Raw genomic sequence first — 24329 nt, forward strand, 5'->3', positions numbered from 1 at the left:
GGTGCCGCTCAAAAAGATAATTGTCTGTAAATGTAAAAATCTATGCGCGGTCTGATAACCATCTTCGACGAATATTTATTTCTCTGTACAATATTGCTGCACCTTCATCCACGGGATCGTTGTCAAAAGGACATGCCATGTCCGTGAAAAAAGTAATCTCCTACTGTGCCTAATGGACTTCTAGAAGTAGAAGAACTCGCTCTCCTGACTGAATGAATGAGGAAATCAAATGGCGTGTGTGGCTGAAAGAGGGCGGAGACAGAGAGAAACTCGAGGTTTCTTGAATAAAACTTGGTCCCGACCAGGTTAGGTTCAGAGAGTCTGTTACTATGGTAACTGAGCGAGAGGTTAAGTTACCTCCCTTTGTGAAACAGAAAACTCAGAGTTTCCCTCATTTCAGGGTTAATCAACTCAGAGTTTTCACTAAACCTGCTTCGTGAAACGGACCTCAGGTTAACAAACAACTCCGATCTTTGAACAGCTCATTTGTATAAAAAGGAATAATTCGTTTCACATAGTCGTTTTTTCCCCTCCATTTAAAGATATAAAATGGCTTTTGTAAAGTTTTGTGGGTCAGTATTGGGTTGTTCTCCTCATGAGTTCACACTTTCACTGAACATTTTTAATACTTCTCATGAAATAATTCTACACTGAGTGTGTGAAGTCCAAGCTTACCTTCAGTTTCACCTTCCACTGTGTCATCTTTGTCATCCAGAGGAGAGTTAGTGAAGTCATCCATGTCATCTTTGAAAGGCATACGCATTGGCTTGTACTCTGGATCCTCATCCTCACTAAAGAAAGTAACAAAAGACTGGTTAATCAAAGACGCTTTATAATGTTACCTTTAAAGCAAAATCTTCTTCCAGAATCCCGGAGCAAGCAGAAAATGTGGGTAACACTTGACGCTGTGTGTTATTAAAGAGCCAAAAAAAAAAAAAAACAAACAAACAAAAAAAAAAATGGCAGAGGAAGGTGCTGGACAAAACATCATCACAATGAGACTAAAGAAAAGCAAATCGGAATGGGAACACACAAAAAAGATATTACAAGTACAGGCCAGTAAAAGGTTGCTTTTTGGCCAATGAAGCCTGCTCTCTTACCCCTCAACACCATCTGCCATCATGTCAGAGCCCCTCTGCTCAGCAGCGATCGCTTTGGCGTCTGGCATGCCCACTCGCTCCAAGAAACACAGGGTGGGGTCGGCACGCATGGAGTTGTACTTCTCATAGCCTGAAGAGAGAGGCAAAGAGAAAGATGAGAAATGCAGACATCTGGAACCCATGTCTGGAGGTGTAAAAGGGCTTGAATCTGTATTCCATCAAGTAACCTGTCCAGTTTGCTTCAGGGACACTGAAAAATTACTTTTCAACACACTTCGGCTAAAGGCAAACTCCTAGAAAGAAGGGTGAAAAAAGTTATGCTTTCTAACACACTACTAGACAGTCGGAATGCTACACGGGCCAACACACACAGAGCATCCATATTAAATGAAGGAATAGACAAAAACAGCAGCAGAAGGGCAGACCCAAGGAGCCAGCTGCAGACAAGACGGACTGTGTGTGTGTTGCACACTCGTCTCTGTTCTGCATATGCGTGTACTGAACGCACGCTGATCCGAGTGAGCCTGCAGGTGCTTATTTGTGTCGGATAGAGAGGGAGCGAGCAAAAGAGGAAGAGGAGGAGAGTGTGTGTGTGTGTGTCGGAAAGTGAGCAACTGGGTGTGAGAAACTGTGCGTGTTTGTCCGTTAGGAGCATTCAGGCAGAACAGATTAGAATGTGCAGATCCTACTGAGACACATCGGGAAGGAGAGGGGGGCAAAAACGGAAGGGATGGGAGAAAAATGCAGAGGAGCATGTAAGGAGTAAAAGAGCAAAGAAAAGCAGCAGAAGAGGAGGAGGAAGAAAGGAGCAGGGAGGACAGGAGGTAGGGGAGGAAGACGAGTGAGTAAGGTCACAGTTAAACAACCACATTGCCTCCTCTAACTTTTCTTGTCTCCTTCTTCCCTTCTCTCCATCACATTTCAATTAGAAAAGATGTAACGCATTGTTTCTAACCGTCGCTCAGTCTTACAGACACACGCCCAGCTCTGCGCCCGCAGGCAAACGTTAATCATCGGGGCCTTTATAGGCCATCACTCTTCTGTGTGTGGGTCTAGCATTGTTTTGTGTGTCTTTCTGCACACAGTGGGTATATGTGTGTGCGTGTTACTCCCCCTGAAGGGCCTCCCTGGTGAATAAGGATTATGATTAACTACGGTTGAGCCGTATGGTATTGTGCTGTGTGTGCGTGTGTCCTAATTGAATCATAGAAGGTGGCAATGATAGAAAAATTATGACAATTATGCCAAATTAATATGAATGAAGGTCTCCAACAAAAGCAAACTTGCGTCAAACTCTGCCTCCTCACTATGTCTATGGGAATGACATTCAGATACCCAGTTAGCACCCAAAGGTGGGACACAGATGGATTAATGGAGTTTAATGATGATCCAAATAACCAGATCCAGAATAAAAAGACAGAGTAAAAATTTTGTTTGCTTTTTTAAAAAAAAAAAAAAAAAAAAGACATTAACACCTGTAACACCCTGTGTGCACAGATACACACACACAGCCAGTGGTGAAAACAGCCATCAATCACACTCCCAACTGCACACTAAGCCTGCCAGCTGCGTACCGCCATTGCCATAGCAACACCAATCAACTGGTGGCAGCAGAAGCGGGTGGTATACATGTGTGCACGCGCTCACCCAGTGTGTCTAAGTGCTTGCGTGATGCTTACTCTGCTGGAAGCCACTGGAGTGTCTGAGTGTGTGTATAAAGGTGCTGACATTATCAAAGTGTGTGGTTGTGAGTATGTGGTGTGTGTGTGTGTGTGTGTGTGTGTGTGTGTGTGTGTGTGTGTGTTATGGCTGCCATGCAGGGAGGTGTGGGTCTGTACATGAGTGAGTGTGAAGGTGCTGGTGTGTGTCTGTTACCGTGTTTGAAGACACCGATGAGCAAGGACTTGTCAGCCTCGCTGTCCCACCAGTCAGCTGGGACCTCTGCATGGAACGGCTGAGGAATCCAGATATCCAGCACACTGTGGCAGAGACAAACAGTCACATCACTGATTGTACCATTAGCTTCATTATGACATCAGTATTGTATTTCCATTCCAAAGAGAAAAATAGGGAACAGAAGCCCGATTTTCACCCACGTGTCTGAATCTTTAAGAGTTTAAACAAAAACACAGTAATAAAGGGTTATAACTGTACATGCTATAGTTAAAGCTTTCTGTAATAATCTAGTTATGGTTAATAAAATTTAGCTAACAATAAAACAATATTTATTCATTCTTTGTTCATGCATTTAACCATGAGTTTCCACACTCATTCCACCCTTAAAGGCCGACTGGTGCCCAATTTTTTAAGGTTTCAAGCAATAAAAAAGGGATACTATTATACGTATTAGTTTATACACATTAGAATCTGGCTAATATGTAATAAGCATTAATGATAGTTCAGTTACGCTACGGTCAATTTTACTGAAAATTTTGCTAAAACATTCTTCGGTAAACCCACCATAGAACAAAAACTTAGGACTGAGCTTGAAGGTGTTACTCTCATGCTTTCATTTCAGATTTGTTTCAGTCCAATTCAAAATCATGCATGTACATAAACTGCCAATAGTTTTAAATCTGCAATAACTACTTCTAAGCAGTACCCTCCCCCCAAAATCCCTCCATTATGGAAAGAATGGCATTTCCAGCTACTTATGGGGAGAAAGGGTACGATACACAATGGGAGCAGAAACACAGAGGGTGACGGGAGGAGAGAAGAAACCAGTGAAACTGTCCCTTATCTCTGCAAACAGCAGCATGCCTGGCCTTGGCAACATATACACACAAATGTGTGCACGCCAAGACTGGCATGCTAAATCCCCCTGGCATATGTTGGCACGATGGCACCCCGTATGCTCTTGTCTGGCACGCGCTGACAAACATACACACACACACACACACACACACACACACACACACACTTGGGTCTGTCACAGTAGCCATTGAGCAGGGGGAGGGACAAAAGGGAGGAGGTGGGAGAGAACAACTTTGAGTGCACGTGCTCCACATTATAAATGCATTCACATCTGGGTGGCAGCATAAGAGGGGGGGATGGGAGATGGGACTAAAATGCACTGCAGAGAAAGAAAGGGATGGACAGATGGCAAGAAGAGAGCAAAAGAAGGGTGAAGGAGTGAAGGAGCTGTCAAAATGAGATGAAGGAAGCAGTCAAGGTGAGCAGCTCATCTAACCTTCACATCAGCACTGTGAGACCTGGTGCCAAACGGTAATAGGGAATAGCTTGTCAAAAGACTCAAACTTCTAAATGGGTCAAACTGTGATAAAAAGCTAAGTTCCTCCAGATCGTGTGTGTTTTGTCTGTCAGAATAGAAAGAATCCTGCCAAAGAGGCCACTAGAACAGACTGAAATACACTTAGTAATAATTCATCAAACGTTCATATAAATATCGGTTTCAACTTTCTTCATGATGCATCCGAGACATTAAGCCTTCCCGACTGCATCTTCTATTCTAGGAAAACTACTCTGCAGCACAGGATTCTTTTTCTCCCCGAGTTAATATCAGGTTGCCACTTCCTAAGAAAGTGTTGGATGATGAAGAGTGAGGGTGCATAAGAGTGGAATAACACCAAAATTGCATCTTTTATGGCCCATTACAGATTGCTCACATTGTAAGGGATTACTACTGGGAAGTCAGGTGCTGCTTTAAAATATCTGAACTCATCTGAGATCCCAATGATGTCGTAGTTAATTGTTAAAGATGAGCCAACTTGAGAAGCAAAAAGCTCACAGTGAAAAAGGAAAAGGAAAAGGAAAAAAAAGATCATACAATGTTGGAATCTGTCCTCTCGGGGGTGGGGTGAGATAATTGCACAAGGCGCCTACTAACCTGGAGTCAGCCCCTTCCAGGATGCGCTCTGCCTGATCGCCTATGACTTCCTGTCGCAGGTAATACAGCATTCTCACTCTCAGCAAGACCCTAAGAGAAAGAGAAAGAAAAAGTTAGTGACGCTCATCTTTGATTTAGTTCAACAAAGACAGGACTTTGGAGGGTTGCAATATTAACAAGTAATCAACTGATCAAACACCTTATTAATCTTCAGATGAAGACAATATTTTGTTTTACACTCCTCATTTTGCATTACCAGGAGTCTAAAGATAAACATAAAGCCAAGTACTTCTCCTCATCGTGCATTTATCTAGTGGAATTAATTGTTGCAAACATTTGGAACATATCTATTATATTCCACTGAAACAGGTCATTTGTAGCACTGCTCATTAATTAATTTCCCCATCTAAATTAAGTTGAATGACTGAATATGATAATTGTTTCATTAACAAAAGGAACCATGGTAATGCCGTTCACACTGGAGTGATTTCTGCAGGGGAATGACCTGTTAAGGCAATACCTTATTACTTCTTTGTATTATTCAGATGGTGAATCTATTGTGTCTAAATGTCTTCCATTACAGAGTTTTCCTCTACTTCCTCTTCCTTGGATACAAATTACAGATGTATCAGAAAATACTTAAAGCAGCTCCCCTGTTCAAATGAATCCCTTGAGTCGAAGAGAATCAGAGTCATATTTGATCTCCAGACATTGGAAACACTGCTATCCGAGAGATCTGCTTCACTGTAAACATTTGTCACCAGGACTTAATGCCAGTGGCGTTTATAGCAGAGGACAGTGGGGCGAGGTGGGGGTTGAAAGGAGGTGATGAGTGGGAGGAGCAGAGAGAAGAACTGAAAGGATGGAGCTGTGCTGGAAGGGAGGAAATAGAAAGTTTAGAGAGGTGCTGAAGAGATGGGGGAGGGTATGAAGACAGTCATTTGCAACTCATTTCGAGTGTGTGTGTGTGTGTGTGTGTATATTTGTGCATCAATGGCATAACAAGTTGCAGTGTGTGTGTGTTTGTTGGCAGGCTGTGTGTGCTCATCCATCAATGTGCCAGGCCTGATTAGCCACACAACGCTGTGCTCCAGCCTAGCAGATGGCACCACATAATCACCCCCAAGTGTGTGTATGTGTGCGTCTGTGTTTGTGCACGTCTTTCACCCACTTCCAACAGGTCTGCCTGCCTAGCACCTGGTCTGGCACACAGCCAGGCACACACACACACACACACACACAGTAACTTCTCCCTCAAGAAGAAGAAAAAAAATCTTGGAATTGAATTTGTAAGGGCAAGGAAGCATTTCTCCCCGACTACGGGAGAGGAAGCTGACCACAGACAAATGACTGTGTGTGTGACAGAGTCAGGAGGAATACAGGGAGACAGCTGCTTCAGTTGAAGTTGTGCTAAGTGTACGATTGTAGAGCCCTGCAACTTCTATCCATATCTTTTTTGTAAAGCGAGAGTTCAATCCATTAATGTGTAACTACATCACTTTGTTAACAAACTTATTACAGTCATACGTCCATGAGGCCGTGTTCAGGGACAGACTTATTCGAATGGCTGCCACTGTGCGTCAGGTGTGTGTGTGAATAGTTGAGAGCCCTACTTGTTACAGTGATGTTTCAGGTGTCTCTTGTAGCTATCCTCTTGCAGCAAATGGTCAGGATTGCAGCTGGCAAGCCAATCAGCTCGTGGAGTCTGTGGAGGCGGAGCCATGGACTTCCCCTTCTTCCCCTTCCTGCCCCTGGGTACAGGAGTAGACAGACCTAGGAAGGGAGACAGGCAGAGGATGGTAAGCCAATAGCACACAAACTGGAACCTATAACTCTTGGAAACATCTTAAGGAATATTAATTCATTAATAACAAGATCTAATCTGAGCACTATTTGTTTTGTTCTACACAGCTGATGTGTCCATATTCTTTAGAAGTTGCCATTAAATTAACTTGATCTCTTGATCCATCAGTCTGAAGGCAACTACACACTGTACAATTTTAGCTGTACTATAAGTTCACTGCAAGCCACGCGGTGGCTGGGGCATCTGATGGACTTTGCTATGAGATCATGTTTGATGTATGAACACATTAACGTAGAGTAAATCTGGAGTTGATTGACTGAAAATTGACTGTCCAGTTTACTACAGTGTGCATTAATGGGTTTGCTATTCACTTAAAAGCTGTAATAAATCTGCTCTTTCCTTCCATAGAGGGTTGGTCTTTCATGGTATAAGCTGGAGCACACATGATGCAGGCAAGGCAACAACAACTCAGCCAAATTCAATCTTTGTGTCAATCATTTAGGTTCCATCTACACTTTTCAGGTTTGCTTTGGATTTTGCACAATGGTGCCAGCATTATGTTGATCAACATGTCCACTGGCAGAATGTAATATTAGCAGTCTACATATCATTCGCAACTGTCGTTTTTAGCCACTATTGATGTCACCACAAATCTTTCAGTTTGGTTATTTTTTTCATTTGAAAACAGCTGATAATTGCATCGTTCGCCGTGCTAAAAAAAGGACCTCAGTACCAAATGGAATATGTTTTAACTGTCCAACTAAATTCAAAACAATACAACCAAATTTTATTCTTTCCAAGCCGTGGTAAGCTGTGTGTTTCTGCACAGGAAATTTCCTCCACAAAAGGGTGGCGGGACCGACCAGGTGGGAAGAGGTATGTTACTTTCGACTTAAAACTGTACATATAGATGAATTCTTCTATAAAACGTTCCAATACAGCAGGACATTAGTAACTATATGTTCTTGTAGAAGACACACAAACTGAACATGTTGGAAAATCAGGGGGTTTGTCTATGTTACCAGAGTGGTTGGTCAATGTTTTGGTGGTCCCGTCTTCACTTGGGGTGATCAAGTCCCAAATGAAACTTTTGATGTTTTCGTCTCCACGGTAATGCAGCAGGCAGTAGGCCAGGAGGGCCCTGCAGATGGTTTCCACATCTGTCTCCTTCAAGGGGCGCTTGAAGCGACCGTGAGCCAAGATGTCACTCCACCTACCCCAACTGAAGACAAACACAGGTAGAAATAAATATAAAACAAAACAAAACAAATATAAAACCTAAACATGTGCATAAGCTGTGACATAAAATACTCAACGAATACTGAAACCATGATATTCATAGCATAGTCAACAAAAAGGAATAGGAATCAAAATTTTTAATTTTCAGTTTTCAGTGATGGTCAACTTAATTATGCAAAAGCTAAAGTGGTATTATGGCGCTTTTCCACTAGCTCGGCACGGCTCGGTTTGGTTGTGTTTCCATTACAACCGAGTATACTTCATGCCTCCTCGACGTGAGCGGGGTCGTCGTAACACGGCTGCGCGACCAGAACAACAACATACGAGGAGGATAGCATGGAGGACATCGAGGCGCTCGTGTTGCTGCTCACCCTGTCGCTTTTTGTCACACAGAAGGCAAGAGAAGAGAGCCAGAGAAGACTCCTGGCCGCAGGACAAAACAGTATTGAAAAGTGATGACACTCATCGGTCAATCAGTGGAAGGCAATCGGCTGAGTAACGCTTCGGCTCGCTTGGAACCAGGGCTGAGGTGATACGGAAAATCTAACCGGTTGCAGGTACTGCGTGCTAGTGGAAACACGCAATAGTGTGCCGAGCCGAGCCGAAGCGAGCTAGCGGAAAAGCGCCATTAGTTAGGATAGGGAATTTTGTATAATCAAAAACTGATCTGAAAACTGATCAGTTCTTTTTAACCTCGCTGACCAAAAAAAGAAACTGGGCAGATTATTTTTATTCTTTTTTATACATTGTAAGTTACCTTGTTCGGACACTCTAAAAAGCAAAACTCGACTCTGGCCAAGCAACATTCATGATGCTACACAGACAGACAGTTTCTAAATCCGTGGTCCACCATTTCATGGCTGACACGACCCTCATCCTTCATGAATATTTACACAAATCCACATCATTTGGTCTCGCAGCCCCACACACAGCGATGAGTGCTGGGATCTCATTATACTGTGCATCTTACCAGGCTGTTGACTTAACTATAACTGGCGTCTTAAATAGTGCCACCCAGACATCCCCCCCTGTGTGTGTTTACATGGATCACAGCCCATATCCCCCCCACCACTTCAGGACTCCACTAACTGATGTGGTGTCCATTCAGCCTTTTTCTCGGCTCTGCCTCCCAATATTCACTGAACCATGTCAACCAGTCTTACTTCCAACCTTTATAGAAAGCGTAAAATGGTGGGTGAGGGAAAGTGAGAGATGGACAATGTGAAAAAACAACACAGGGCTAAGCAGAGATGACAGGCCCAGTCAGACAGTGTGTTTTTGTGTCCTACAGCCTCAGGCCACGAGACTAGACTGTAACAATAACAACGCTGACATCTCACTAGCACCACTGTTCTTTCTTACACACACGTCACGCAAGTCAGTCATGAAAACGGAGGAACTCGCCTGATCATCCATGTGTGTCAAGCGTGTCAGTTTGACTTTGTATGGTATACTGCGCTCATGTATGTAACATAACAGACTGTTAAAAGTCCGAGTGCTCTTCTGTTACTATACAGATTAATAAATATTTAATATTCTTCTGTGCATTTGAAAATTCCAATAATACTTAGATAAACAGGGATCTAAATGTACGATGTACACTCCTGAAGAGAAATTACAGTTGAATTTTGAAAGAAACGTAGGGAGAAAATACACAGACGCAGTTAAAGGGATAGTTCGCCTCTTTTGACATGAAGCTGTATGACATCCCATATTAGCAATATCATTTATGAACATTGACTTACCCCCTGCTGCGTCCTGTGAGCCGAATTCCAGCTGAGTTTTGGGGTCCACGAAGCTAGTCCGGCTAGTTGGCTGGGGGCACAAAAATAAAGCGTTTTGCTTCTCAAAAAAATATCCGTTCAAAAGAGTAATACATTTGCATCACAAAATCGTTGTCCAGGAAAAAGTCAGACCTCACTTCGCTTGGCGCTATTTTTGCCTCCCTTGATATCAATGCGTCCAATGTAAAACTGTGCAGACCGAAGAACAGACCTAGCAGTCCTCTGCTTCCGAGCAGCAAACACCGCAACAGGTGCAGCTATCGCTAGGTGGCTAGGGAGTGCTCGGTCTGTTCTTCGGTCTGCACAGTTTTACATTGGACGCATTGATATCAAGGGAGGCAAAAATAGCGCCAAGCGAAGTGAGGTTTGACTTTTTCCTGGACAACGATTTTGTGATGCAAATGTATTACTCTTTTGAACGGATATTTTTTTGAGAAGCAAAACACTTTATTTTTGTGCCCCCAGCCAACTAGCCGGACTAGCTTCGTGGACCCCAAAACTCAGCTGGAATTCGGCTCACAGGACGCAGCAGGGGGTAAGTCAATGTTCATAAATGATATTGCTAATATGGGATGTCATACAGCTTCATGTCAAAAGAGGCGAACTATCCCTTTAATGTCATGGGATTTTCTTTTAAAAGGTGTGTGTGCAAAACAGGATTAACAGTTGATTATGTATATATGAGCTAAAGACCCAATATTCTCCAAGGCTGCTTTGCGTGGACTAATTCAAGCGTATTTGTGTCCATGTATACGTGTTCCTGAGCGTGTTTAGGGGTAGCGCCAACAAGTGCCTTTCTCTGTTGATGCTGCTGATGGCAGAGATTTCTGTTAACTAAATCACTTCAGGTGTACGTATGCATCCATTCATGATCTTTTTAAGAGAAACGCTACAATGTGTGAGTGTGTGAAAAGACGAGAGGCAAGCAGCTAGCAAGACTGATAAAAAGGTGAAAAATGAACCTGGCAGCACCTCAAAGTTCACTAATTAACATGTTATTTATCGTTGTAACTCGTCATCACTGTAAAGCTGCTGTAAAGCCAGTGGACCGAGAGAGACTGATCACAAAGTAATATCTTCACACCTTTCAGACTAATGCTTACTAATTTTACGCTTCTTTTTTTTTTTTAATATGTACAAAAACCAAAAACTGATGGGTGTTTGGAAATATTGTTATGTAGATTTTGTTACATTTGGATATGATTAGGCTAGATGTTTAACCTTTTTTTTGTTGGCTCTAAGAAAAGCTAAGGTCTCCTGGGTGCAGCTTCATATTCAAAAGGCACAAAATAAAACTTTAGGAAACCTTTGGGTGTTGCAATGCATCTCAGACCAAAGCAAACTGAAAGCTAACTTCTGCTGCTTGTGAAGCTCGTCATCTGGGAAGCTGTTTACTGGTGTTATCTCAGTCTTTGAGAAGGATTAACATGGTTGGATCTGTGGGGGAAAATCTCCAGACTTTACAGGGCGGACTCTTAAGCACTGACATGCACAAGTGGCCAGCTGAACTGCCACAGTTTGAAGAAACATGGCTAACAACACACACTAAGTGACAATGGCTACTCCCACTAGTCGGGAAAATCTTACCTTGCAATATCTTTGCAAATCAACCAGTTGTTTCTGTATCATGTTTGAAATATCGTGTGTTCAATCTTTCACTATTTCTATATAAATAAACAGTCTACCTTCACAACAGATTTGTGAGCATTAAGCAAAGAAATGTGACAAACCCATAAACTAGCAGGTTCTTCTCCACTCTGAAGCACTCAGATCGGGGGTAGCCTTGAGTTTTGTCTTGGGGCCGTCGTTGCTTGGATGATGGTTTACTGGGTTCATCCTCGTCACTCTCCAGCTCGGAGAATTCAAGCATTTCATCCTCTTTGACGCTGCTGTAGTGCCGTGTCTGCTTCCTTACTCTTGGTGTGTCAATGACCAGGGTGTTCTGGACAAAAATTAATTCAAAAGATGTTACTTTTTGTACTTTTATAGCAGAGATGTACTTTTCTTCTTTTCCCCTCGTTTTACTTAGAGCCAAGTTTCAAATACAGATGGCTTGAAATACACCAGTAACAATATGCAAAGTACCTTCTGTTGCATTCTCCTGATGTGGCCTATTTGTAAATTTGTTGTACATTCTGACTCCTATGACTCGTGTGGAAACTGAGAATGTATGGCATCTTCTGGACCAGATCTGATTAATTGGATATTTGGCCCTACACTTCATTTCTGATATTGAGAAAAATGCTGTCAAGCTCAAACATAAACTGGAATTAATCATGTTGTCTAATGAATTACATTTTTGCTCAATTAATTTGATTTCTTCACTCCCTTGGAATCCCATTAATATGCACAAACAGGGCAGTAGTTAGTTCCACAATTATCACAGGGCTGCAGTCATTTCCATTTTAACATCACACAATAATAAATCTCAGGGGAGCAGTCCATATTCATGCTTGTAGAGCTGGATTAAGTGTTCCAGTGGAGGGTCCTCCACAAGAGAAGAAATGAGGATGCAGAGAGAAGCTGTTGTCGGGAGGAAGAAATGCACAAAGAAAAAAAAAAAAAAAAAAAGGGAAAGAGGGAAGGAAAGCAGGATTTTAAGTTGCCAGAGAGCAAAACACTCAACATGTGTGTAAGAATGAGATGGAGGTCGGCTTTCTTTGTGTATGTATGTGTGAGCACTCGCCTAAGTGATATCTCTGTACCCTCCAGGCATCTGTGCTCTGTTAAGAGGAGCTAAGCAGCTTACTCTCTCGCTCAAACACACACACACACACACACACAAGAGCAGGGAAACATGGGTAATTAAGGAAGAGAGGAGATTCCCAACTGTCAATATTAATCTCCCTCTTCCTCTCTCTGTGCCTCCCTCCTGTCCTGTCTGTCTTTCTCTCTCAGCCTGTCTCGCATTCTTCCTCCTAGCTTGTGATTATAGCACTCATTAATTGCCACTGCAAGCCCCCCTTTTCCATAAGGGAGACATTAGGTCCATGTGTGTGTTTAAGCATTTAAACTGTATGCAGTAAACTATCTAAATACAGAGGAGGTTGGGTCACTCTCTTTGGCTTTCTGCTTTCATCACATGTTCTAAGAGGTTGCAGGCATTTATGTGTCCTGTATGCAACTGTGTGCGTGTAGTACCCGGCCGTTGATGGCGTCCATGTCTAACTCAGCCTTCTTGGCCCATTTCTGCCAGAAGTCTGGGTCCTCCAAAGAAATGTCAGTTCGGTTTCCTGTTGCAACGAAACTGGCCTGGAGAGAGATTAAAAAAATGTTTGTGAGAACCACCACGCCTCAGTTTGTACGTACAATGTGAACAGACTGTGTGGGGAAAGGAGCAGATTTAGCCCAGTTAAGTTTTTTACTTTAGCAAAAGTAGAGCCTTTGCCCTCTGACTCAATGGTGATGGTGTGGGTTCGTCTCTGGAGGATCTGGTCGATGTCTTCCTCGCAGAATTTTGAGCCTTCATCTTCCTCATCCATTAGAGCGCCATAGGCACCTTTTCTCAGTAGGTCCTCAATTTCCTTCTTGGACAACTGCTGGACCTGGACAAGAAATAAGAGGTTTTCATCTAATTAAAAAGGGATCAGTCAGGGAGGCACCAAAATAGGGGTCTGAACACACGGTTTAAGACAGAGTCCAACATCTTTTTGTAAATTAAGGAAATTCATCTGAAATTTGAAACAATCTGTAGTTTTCAGAGATTGCGATGCGACTAACCCCACTATTGGCGTTCTCTCGGCCGCTCATGCTCTGAAGAACAGCCTTGTCGAGCCCCAGCTTCAGACTAGCCTTGTCAAACATCTCCCTCTCGTAGCTGTTCCTGGTGATCAGACGGTAGATCTTGACCGACTTGGACTGGCCGATACGATGGCACCTCGCCTGGGCCTGATGGAGCACACATCCAGAGATTCAGAAACACTTTCTTTTTTTCAGTTTACAGTGACTTTTACTTTGTTTGCTTCTCACTCTACAGAGTTTATTCAGTGGGGCATGTAAATCTTAAGCTGAGGATTAATGAACCAGAGCCTAATGTGCCTGGCCGGTCAACATCCAAACAGACTGAACTCCAAGCTGGCCACTCTGGAAGGACTTTTCGGTATCCCTGACAGCTGTTTCAAAAAGATACAAAATCTACCAGTTTCCTGACCGACAAAACCACCTGTATCGTGGAGTGTATACCTGAAGGTCGTTCTGGGGGTTCCAATCCGAGTCAAAGATGATGCAGGTATCTGCTGCAGTCAGGTTGATGCCCAGTCCCCCAGCTCTTGTACACAACAGGAATACAAATCGGTCCGAGTCCGGTCTTGAGAACCTGTCGATGGCAGCCTGTCGCAGGTTACCACGAACTCTGCCGTCAATACGTTCATATGGGTATCTGCGGAGTGAGGACATGTTAATTATTATAAACAAGTGTGTGTTTCTGTACATAAAAACTTCAGTCCTATGGTGGAGAGGTGTCAAACTGACTGTAATAATCTGTTATGAGTGAATCTCAGCAAACATGACTGGATTGGTGACCATGGAGGAATTCTGATCAACCCTTTACAGTTTTATCCACCTCAACTTGCTTCTAAAAAAAGTTCTTAACTTCTTAGTTTCTTGGGTCAAGCAAGAAAATCCTCAGTAAAAGTGACTAAATTGGAAAAAAGGTCTTATTGGATGCCGTTATCTTCAGTTTTTCTTCCTTATCTGATAAGCTTAGTGGACAAACATTAAGCTAGCAGCCTCTCACTTTTACCAGGCTGGAGTTGCTGCTTGCTCTCCAGTTATGAACCAATTCAATTTAAGTGAGAAGGTTTTAAAGATATAAGTAATTTAAATGACTTAAGAGTAGATTGGTGACAAAGTCAAAATAAAAATAATACCCATTTTTGTATTCAGCTAAAGATGAAGAGGCTCCAATTTGTTAGCCATTGTGTAGCCATAACGTAAAAGTAAGATTTGCCCATTCTCACCGTTTTTGGATGAGGTAGTCCTCCAGGATGTCCAAACAGCGGACCATCTGACTGAACACCAGTACTCTGTGTCCACCAGCTTTCAGTTTGGGCAGCAGCTTGTCAATGAGCACCAGTTTGCCAGCTGCCTGGATCATAGCTTGGAGTGCCATTTCTGGCACGTCCGTCCTGCCAATGTGGGAGTCCCTAAACTCCTCAATGATCTTCTCCTCAGCTCCTGAATAACAAACAGTAAAAAAAAAAAAAAAAGAATAAAAATGACATTCTACACAGATTTAATGTAATGCTACATCATATTTAAGGAGTGAGTATGCACCATTAATGAGGTAGGGGTGGTTGCAGCATTTCCTCAACTCCATCATGGTGTTTAGGAGGTTGGGGACACTGGCTCCTCCTCCACCACCACCACCACCACCTCCACCACCTCCTCCTACACCTCCTTTGGACAGGAAGGTGAAATTCTTTTCCAAAATAGCCCGATAGTATTTCTTCTGAATGTTGGTCAACTCCACCTGAAAGCAGTAAAATTAGTTGATACGATTTGAAAAACACTCCACAATGTGGCCAGCATTAAAATGGAGCACATCACCAGGGGTGTCAAAATGCCAACGAACGTACCTCTATGATGGTCTCTTCCTTGGGCGCCAGATTCTTTTCCACATCCTCCTTCAGTCGTCTTAGCATCATAGGTTTCAGGATGCCTTGCAGTTTCTGAACCTGGTACACACAGAAGCAATGTTACTGAAATGGGAAATTAGGAAGTGTGGGAAGTTAAAAGAAGTCACACTCCCCTGCCCCATTTCCGCAGTAATGGCTGGTCGCTGTTACCTGCTCTTCGGTCTTCAGGTCTCCAAATTCAGTCATGAATGTCTGTTCAGATGGGAATCTCTCTGGCTCCAGGAAATTGAGTAAGCTGAAAAGCTCTTCCACTGTGTTTTGAAGAGGAGTTCCCGTCAACAGAACTTTGTGCTCCTGGAGGAAAAATTGGAGACAGGAAATGCATAAATAGTTTCTAAAATTGAGAAAACAGGATGTATCCTCATGGCATACAGAGGAAAAATAGTAACAAAGCACACACACTGAGATACATTGTCTATATTTAATTGGCAGCAAGTACTCTCAAATTTCTAAATTAAAAAAAATAAATAAAATCTCTACACATCAAAACAACTTCAATTTATTTTAACCCGTCCTGGTGTGTGTCATAAGCTTGTAAACACATCCCACTTGCTAACTCCGCTTCTCCCCATCCCACTGCTATGTCACAAACAGAGACTCACTCACCATATCCATCATTTTGAGTCCCTCCAGTAGTTTGCAGTTTCGGTTTTTGAGGCGATGGGCCTCGTCAATTACAACACATCGCCATGGGATGCTGCGAAGCTCTGGACAGTCGGTCAAAATCATCTCAAATGTTGTTATAACCGCATGGAACCGATACACTCCCTTTATTATTTTACCCTGGAGCGGTGTATAATAAAAAAAAAAAAAAAAAAAAAAAAAGAGAGAGAGAGAGGACAAGCATGAAGGGCAATAAAAGTAATCGTCATCTTATTTATTATCTTGCTGTGTTGATCTATAAGTGCAACAAGAAGCATCTCTGTTTTTGCCAAATAATGACAAACTGAACATTGAATCAAGTCGGACTTAGTTCTTTAGCTGCCTGGTGTGTGCTCACTGTGAGCCTCATTCTCGACCAAAAGTATCAATTCTTTTAACCACTGGGGTTAAGGCGCTGATGGATTTATTTAGACTGGAGTTTCCTGTATCAATGTGGTCTGAAGTACAGCAAGGAGCTGGATTCATGCTCGCTGATGCACATCAGTCTTGAGTAGCAGGTCTGAGCTGCAGTGGACAGAGCAGTAAGGCCACAGTGAATTAGGAAGAAGGTAGCTTTAACTGTGATCACAAAAATCTGCAATGAGGCACCTTACAACAGAAGCAGTCGGGAGAAAATAACCCAATGTCCCTCCTTCATAACCTCAAGGATTACCTCAGCCTAGATTAGGGACAAGCAGTTAGCAAGTACACTGCTACTACAGCTTATTTTCGTTATGGGCTCACTGTGGCGTGGTCACACAAAGTCCAGCTTGCATCATTGTACAATTAGAGCTTACAGTACAACAGCTTACATCTAGAGGCCTGTAAAGAGCTTATGAGGCAAAGGAGCACTGTCCATACCTGGCTGGCTGAAGATTTCCCCTAACTGAGGTGGTGTTCAGATCGGCCAAGTGTCTTACACAACATGTTGTTTCTTACAAGAAGTATTTGTGAAGTGAGAAGCGGTGAAATGAAAACTGAAAAAGTTCTCGTCTTGAAAGCATCTAGTCTTCATTAGCGATTTTTCTTTCTATTGCCATAAACAGACATTTTTCTAATGACTCAACTTTAAGTTATATCAACTCATCATGCCCCTCATAAAATCATCCTTGATAAGCTAACATAGTTGGGGAAGTTTGTTTAGATGTCAGCTCAACATATAAGCTACATCTTATACTGCACTTGCAATGGTTGTTTCAAAGATGCCTTTTGAATTAACCGACTGTAGTTAATTCTAAGTGGAGCATATCGGTGCAGATAGTTGACAATGTTCCCTATTTATTCACATCATAAACAGAATACGGCTCCTTAAAAGGGAATGATTAATGTTGCGGACAGTTGAACAGCCCAGTGCCATCCCATTTTACCTGGGCATCTCTGTAGTACATCTCATAAGCCTGAATGGTTTTTCGGCTGGCCTGGCTGCCATGGTAGACCACCACGTTGAGCTGAGTCCAGGTCCTAAACTCTCTCTCCCAGTTGGGGATTGTAGAGAGAGGGGCGATGACCAGGAACGGCCCCTCAATTTCTTTCAGGTACATCTCATAGAGGAATGTAATGGACTGGATGGTCTTCCCAAGCCCCATCTCATCTGCCAGGATACAGTTGCGTCTAAGAAGAAAACAATGTGGACACCATTGAGAGGCTGAAACAGATGGATTTTACGTAGCATCAACAAATTGTTAAAGTCCCTTTTGCTTTCATGTCATGTACTCTGTGAGCATTGTGGCCCTGATTTTAAATTCCATTACTTTTACACAGCTGAAGTCAACCACCTTCCATGAACTAAGAGATTTTCCCTCCTGGCTTACTAATACAGATTTTCCAAAGGGGTGAGGTAGTCCGTTTCCACTCCAGTGATATATTGCACAAAAACGTGGGAGACAAGTTGGAAAATACTTGGTAATATATTGCTTTCTTCATTTGACCAAATTCCTTAAAATAATTAGATTAAAAAAAACTGCACTTGTACTTCCCTTCAAATAGACAAAATGAAAGCACAATAAACATATTTAATATAGTCTTAAGTCCAATTCTATTATGTGAGTTTGTCAAAAGACTCCTAAGGTACCGTGTCAAAGCAATTATTTTACACACGGATGGCACCAGTGGGGAAATTTAAACAGTGGTATGCCACAGGACGATTTAATAATAACTTTAGAGTTCACTTAAGACTATAAAATGAGGTGCTATTATATGTACAAGCTGAGAGTAGCAGTTAGGGATAATTTCTTAAACAATACAATTAATGGTGACTTACGAGTTGTACCAGTTGAAAGTTAGCCAGTTGAGGCCTTCCAGCTGGTATTCCCTGAGTGCATTGCCATTCCCGTATTCCCGGGAGCCCTCCAGCTTTTTCCAGTCAGCTGCAAGAGGACGATCCTTGACACAAGGAGAAATGATTTGGGGTTATTAAACCAGAGAGGTTCATTACACCTAACTGAAACATCAGGGCTATAATGTTGACCTTGACTCAATCAGCTACTAATCCTTAACTTGCATATACTTTACTTTCAGGCAGCAGAAATTACATCCTAAAATTCCAGCCCCATCTCCAGTGTGTCGTTGTGCTGCCTTTATTTGCATCAAAATGTTTCATAAACAGGACAATGTTCAGCATCATAACCGTGTTTTAACAGTTTTACTCATCAATGACGATGAGCATAAACTCAACTTTCATCTCTCATCTTACTATTTCAAACATGGGTACGTGGCCAAGTTTGAGCAATTTCTTTCGAAAAAAAAGAAAATGATTAAAAATGTTATGGTTAATACCGATGGTAAATAAATATCTGCTTCAAAAGTTGTAACAGTCCAAACTAACACTCACTGAGCTGCACACTAAGCAGAGCTTAAAATAAATCTGCTTCCAAGTGCTGCCACTGTATGATTGAGCATTTCTAACATCGGCCTTAAGGAGAAACAGTAGGCAGTCGTTAAATAGATGGACACAGAGAGGAAGGGAGTGATGGAAGAAAAAGACCACAGCCAATCGGCTGCTTCTGTTCCGCATTAAACATACTGTTAGTGGTTTGGCCTGGCCACAAGAGCAGGGCGTGTGTGTGACTGTGTGTGTGTGTGTGAGTGAGTGTATAAGACCACAAGAAGGTGGCCCTGTAGAGAGCAGTTAAAGGAGCTGTAAATCTGGAGGAGGAAGGAGCAGGCAGCAGGCCAACGCACACAAAAGCAAATGCACACACCTACTGGGAGGAGGATGGTAGACAGACAGCCCCCAAAGAGCTTTTACAGAGAGAGACACACATGCGCATGGCTACTCACCACTCTCTTAGTGTTGGGTGTTCGTGCTGTGATGCGTTCATATTCGTCAATCTTAGATTGGTCGATGTCAGCCTTCAGTTCCCAGGTGGAGTCTTCGTAAGGTAAACTGCACCATTTCACCAAATATAAGGTCACCGTCTGCCGGTAATCACAAAATAACACACATTTGGTAAGTTTGTGCGTGGGGAGAGGGAGAGAAGAGACGGAAGAGGCTTAAACCCCTCAAAGAGATCAAAGCACCTCTCCGTTTTCATCTGGGCTCTCTGAAACGTCCAGGACACGGTCCACCTCCACATAGTCTGGGTTAAAAGGCTCATCATCCATCTGGAGGGAAAACAAGCAGTCTCCATTTAGAAACAGGGTTTCACTGTACACAATATACAGTGAAAGATAAATGCTCTTGGCCAACTGAGGCCAAGAGCATTTATCTTGCATAGTGCAAACATAATATAAAGTGTCACTCGCTTGCTGTATAAAGGATAGAAGAATTGAATAACCAAAAAGATGAATGACACTGATAAGAAATATCTATTATAAAACATATCTGATTATATTGTTTTCAATTCCAAACTACACCTGTCAGCTGATAGTTTTGCCTTGTGAAAGAAGTTGCTTAAGGTCAAGAGCAGATAATGGGTAGATTGCAGTGCCTTGCTCAGGTCTTACCTCAGTTATAAAGCTGTTGAGTTGTTGCTTGGCCTTGAACCTCTTTATCTTCTGATGTATTCTCTTGTCCTTCTCTAGTTCCTCCAGCTCTGCCCAGCGACAGTGGAGGTATGAACTAAGACAAGAGAAGCACAAGCACCCCTCGTTTCAATCATTCGGTGTTTCAAGCAAGTTCAACGCATGACTTTGTCGGGATTCAGGCTGTACTGGTGGTGGACAATGGCTTGTGAGGACTGTGGAATGAAAGGTGGACGCTGCAATCTGAAAAAGTGTCTGTTGACTTCACTCAGACTTAAAGTGAAAAGGGTTTTTCCATAAATGTGAGGTCAAATATATTTTTTGATATCAAGCTTTCATGTTGACCAGAAAAGAGTCTTATAGAAATTGAATCGTCAGAATATTAAAAATTTCTTTAAAAAAAAAAAATAATAAATCATGCAGATATAGACATAACAGGACACAGCTGTTCTACTGCAGCTGGAGTTATTGATTTGAGAATGGATCTGAAGCACAATTTTCTTCAAAAGTTGAATAAGGCTTTCAAGCCGAATATACTCAGCTTTTCACACTTAAAAACCAAAGGACACCCTGGTGTGTGCGTGTTGAAAATGGGTCTAAAAAAGGAGAAGCCCTGCTGTGAAAGACAAAAGAGGTAAAGAGCAAGAAGAAGAAAAAAAAACAAAAAAACCAAGCCACTACTCACAAGCCCTTGAACTTGACGTAGAACTCCTCAACCTCCACTTCCTCCGCCGACTCCAGCTAAAAAGGAGATAAAAAAAAAGGTTAATAATCAAAGCAAATATAGCAGCTAGAAAAAGCAGAAGTGGTTTGTAATCGTTATATAACATGTGGTTGAGCTGGTGAAGTGGCAAACAGAGAAGCTAACTGTTAGCCAGTCAGTCAGCACGCCGTCAAACTCTGACGAAGCTACCGTCACATTCATGTCATACCCATTTTCCAGATACTGGATTTACAAGTTTGGATACAAAATAAGAGGTCAGAGATAAAATAGTAAGAATGTTTAACAGGTTTCAGTGGGAAAAATATTAACATATTCAACCGCAAATCTGTGTATGGGTAGTGAGCTTGCACAGTGATTTTTCATACATGTGTGAAAAGAGAAATAACACCAAAACAGTAGCTCCTTAAAGCAAAGTCGTTCACTTACATCCATCATTACTAATGTGGCTGTAGCACGTGTGCACACACACACACACACACACACACACACACACACACACACACCAAGCATCATTCTACTACCACTACTACTGTATTGCCATGAATCATCAATCACACACGCACTTACGCACACACGCACTGCCTGAGGAAACACTAGCTTGGCGTCTGGTGCAGCTAGCTTTGTGGTTTTGGCTGAGTGCCAAGCCTGGGGTCAACTCTGAATGGAGCTGTGAGAAAGGGTGTGCGTGTGTGCGTGTGCACGTGGCTGCATGTAGGTGGGGGGTAAACCCATTGGCAGCTGGCTAGCAAAGGAAAATTGGCTGCCGACTCTGTGCATGTATGTGTTGGCACAAGGAAGTTTTTAGCGAAGGCGGAAAAAACAAAGCCTGGCCAACACAAAGTAAACCTGAAGCACAGACCCCCAAGAACACAAACAACGAAATACAAGAACTCCTGTATCTGCTTACCGAGTTAATACAAGCCACCTTAGCTGTGTGTGTCTGTGTGCGCATGTGTTTAATCTGTTTAAGCGAGCTGTGGTGCGGCTAATCAGATGACGTAAATCATGACTTGGGCCGGTCTGTTCATCTCTGTGTATACGAGTGTGTATCTCACCGTTTTTTTGGACGTTCGCAGGCCCATGATCTTCTCCACAACAGGCCCTTCTACCTCAGCCACATCCTGGAAATAAAGCACAAGTACTGAGCCTGATCCAGACTGCATCATGACTTAGTTTCCACAGCATGACATCAATTTACTTTTACTATTCATTCTGGTAGAAGTGACAGCTTCAATAGGATTTAGGAGTAGAGTACTAGAATAATATTCATTTTTAACATACTTGTTTTCTGTAACAAATACAGTTCTGTTTTATACTTTATAACTACACCTCAGCCTAAAAAAGCTTAGGCCAGTGGACAACACTGAAGAATATGATCAGGGATATCTTTAAATAAAAGAGCACAAAATTCTCACATTTGAAAAATCCATCTATCTGGACAAAAGCAGCTGTAAAAAAATTGCAATAGCAAAATCTATTCTTTAAAATGACTCTTCAATCTCAGTGATGCGAGAAAACAAATAAAAAGGCAAATATATGGCCTCATTCAGCATGTACAATAAACCCGACCATGAATAACATCTTCTCTCTTCTCCAAGATGAACAGAACCCCAAACTTTACCTGTTGTTGTGATGGAGATTTTGGTGTTGCAGAGTCATCACCACTGTCATCAGAGATCTTAAACTCCAGGTCTTCTGTGTACCTCTTTCTTTTCACCTGACGACTTGAACGACGCTTCTAAAAAGGAGACAAAGGTATCCATGTTTGGTTTATTAATTGGTAGCCGTTTCAGAAACCCCAATGTGAGAATACATTCCCTTACTGTTATCACTGCATTCAAACCGCTCACAATATTCAAAGCAAATTGCTATACATCTCCTCATATAGGGGGTGGGTAAGTCTAAATCAGAAATGAAGAAGACGTAGGGCTGTCTGTGTATGCTTTGTCCAACAAACAGACTATCATATGATATTCTGTTCTACGTGGTCGAGCATGTTGCCCTTATCACAGCCAACCAAACTGATGAGCTCAAAATATTGCCATGTTGGGCGCAGAATGGAAACATTAATATAGCAGGCCGTAATGTCACATGTCTAAGGGACAAACGGATGCTAAAGTGCATTCTGTATTATTTTAAGACTCATGACAGGCAAGATGCTGTTCATGGCCAACAATTCAAGATGTGCTCATAAATATCAATCTGAAGAGGGAAACAACAGCTCCCCGCTTGTTCCGCCAAACCAGCGCATATAAAGTTCACATATTTCACGAGTTTGCTGAAAATAAAATGTCACGGGCTAAGGATATGACAAAAAAGATGATAAATGTTATTAAAAAAAAACCTGAAATCTGCAAAGGTTTTATGTCTGTCTGGTTGCGATGAGTTTTTAGATATTCTGGGGGAATGTTGGATCCATACTGGATCTCATACCTGTACACCATCATCATCCTCTTCTTCAGGAGGAGAAGGAAGTGGAGACTTCACCTCCACATCGTCGCCCACCGACGACTCTCTCTTCCTCTTGGAATCCTTCTTAGCAGCGCTAGCCCCACCCTCTGACTCCACCTTTTTACTGCTGTGGAGGGAGGCGGAAAAAAAAGTGAGACAAAAAAATAAAAAGTAAAATCCACCAACAGAAGAAACAAACAAAAAAAAAAAAGACAAAACATATCACAAACACATTCCTCACAGTATTACCTCTGGAACAGACTACAATATGTGTGTGCGTGTGTGCCTGCCTGTCCCAGGGCAATCGCCATGTTTGATTTACCCATTTAGAAATCATTAGTGTGCCTGAGGCTCTGGCACACATGGGGTTAATATGATGAAAGACGACATGGAGGCACAGGGAGTGAGATTGAGAGATACAGGCACAGAGAGGAGGAGGGGGGTGAGGGGTGGTGTCCAGAGAGAGTGAGACAGGCAGACAGAGAGAGGCCCCAGAGAGAGTTGGGGGAGGAGCTGAGAGGCCCCCAGGCTTCCTCTAATCTCTGGCATGGAAAGAAAGAGGAGCTGGCTCCATCTGCAAGTGTGTGTACATTGACACCACAAAGGTGAGAGGACACTCAGCATCCCTCCTCTGCCTCACAGAGTTTCTCAGTACTCTTAAGCTGAGTTTATGCTTTCGACGCATAGCCTCTGCAACCGTCAAATCTGTCTCTGTGCGCGACCACGCCCCCAGCGCAGAGGGTCTGCACCCGTCGTCGTGCACCTCAAAAAAAATCCGGACTACACGTCGGATGGACGCAAACCCACGCAGAGCTGAAGCGGAAGTGCGCAGACAAAAAGCAGCTGTGATTGGTCCTTGGTATGCCTTTCCGGTTGTCTGTGTGGTTGTTCTTCTCGTTCAGTGCTGGGGCGCGCCATTTTTCTCGCGAGTTCTCGAATACTTTTGGGGGGATACTGCTGTGCGTCCCTAGAAATTCCAGACCGAGGGCGCAGATGCATAACAGCAAAACTGGTTCGTGACCAGACCCAAGCGACAATTGATGTGCGCAGTTGCAGAAGTCTAATTTGCCCTTTATATGCTACTTGTAGACACCAGGCATGTGTATGTTGGCCTAACAGCAAGTGTTCAACCCCTCTTT

General features: G+C 42.7%; 1 protein-coding gene across 3 annotated transcripts in view; it reads right to left on the bottom strand.

Moving 5' to 3' along the window:
- The window catches only part of chd7 (chromodomain helicase DNA binding protein 7), a 70197-nt gene that overhangs the window by 9402 nt on the left and 36466 nt on the right, over positions 1-24329 (bottom strand). For all 3 annotated transcript variants that reach the window (XM_075483710.1, XM_075483711.1, XM_075483712.1), the window contains exons 5-29: positions 23173-23317; positions 22361-22477; positions 21795-21860; positions 20701-20756; positions 19998-20112; positions 19572-19655; positions 19332-19469; positions 18313-18434; positions 17420-17663; positions 16017-16193; positions 15561-15704; positions 15351-15449; positions 15049-15244; positions 14733-14949; positions 13957-14152; positions 13495-13662; positions 13140-13319; positions 12916-13026; positions 11505-11716; positions 7774-7973; positions 6561-6720; positions 4948-5037; positions 2976-3079; positions 1101-1230; positions 676-791 (exon numbers count right to left, since the gene is read on the bottom strand). In XM_075483710.1, the coding sequence (XP_075339825.1) occupies positions 676-791; positions 1101-1230; positions 2976-3079; positions 4948-5037; positions 6561-6720; positions 7774-7973; positions 11505-11716; positions 12916-13026; positions 13140-13319; positions 13495-13662; positions 13957-14152; positions 14733-14949; positions 15049-15244; positions 15351-15449; positions 15561-15704; positions 16017-16193; positions 17420-17663; positions 18313-18434; positions 19332-19469; positions 19572-19655; positions 19998-20112; positions 20701-20756; positions 21795-21860; positions 22361-22477; positions 23173-23317 (3587 nt within the window). The remainder of the gene's footprint in view (positions 1-675; positions 792-1100; positions 1231-2975; positions 3080-4947; positions 5038-6560; positions 6721-7773; positions 7974-11504; positions 11717-12915; positions 13027-13139; positions 13320-13494; positions 13663-13956; positions 14153-14732; positions 14950-15048; positions 15245-15350; positions 15450-15560; positions 15705-16016; positions 16194-17419; positions 17664-18312; positions 18435-19331; positions 19470-19571; positions 19656-19997; positions 20113-20700; positions 20757-21794; positions 21861-22360; positions 22478-23172; positions 23318-24329) is intronic.

The sequence above is a fragment of the Odontesthes bonariensis genome, chromosome 14 (genome assembly GCF_027942865.1).
Source record: "Odontesthes bonariensis isolate fOdoBon6 chromosome 14, fOdoBon6.hap1, whole genome shotgun sequence".
Classification (NCBI taxonomy): Eukaryota; Metazoa; Chordata; class Actinopteri; order Atheriniformes; family Atherinopsidae; genus Odontesthes; species Odontesthes bonariensis.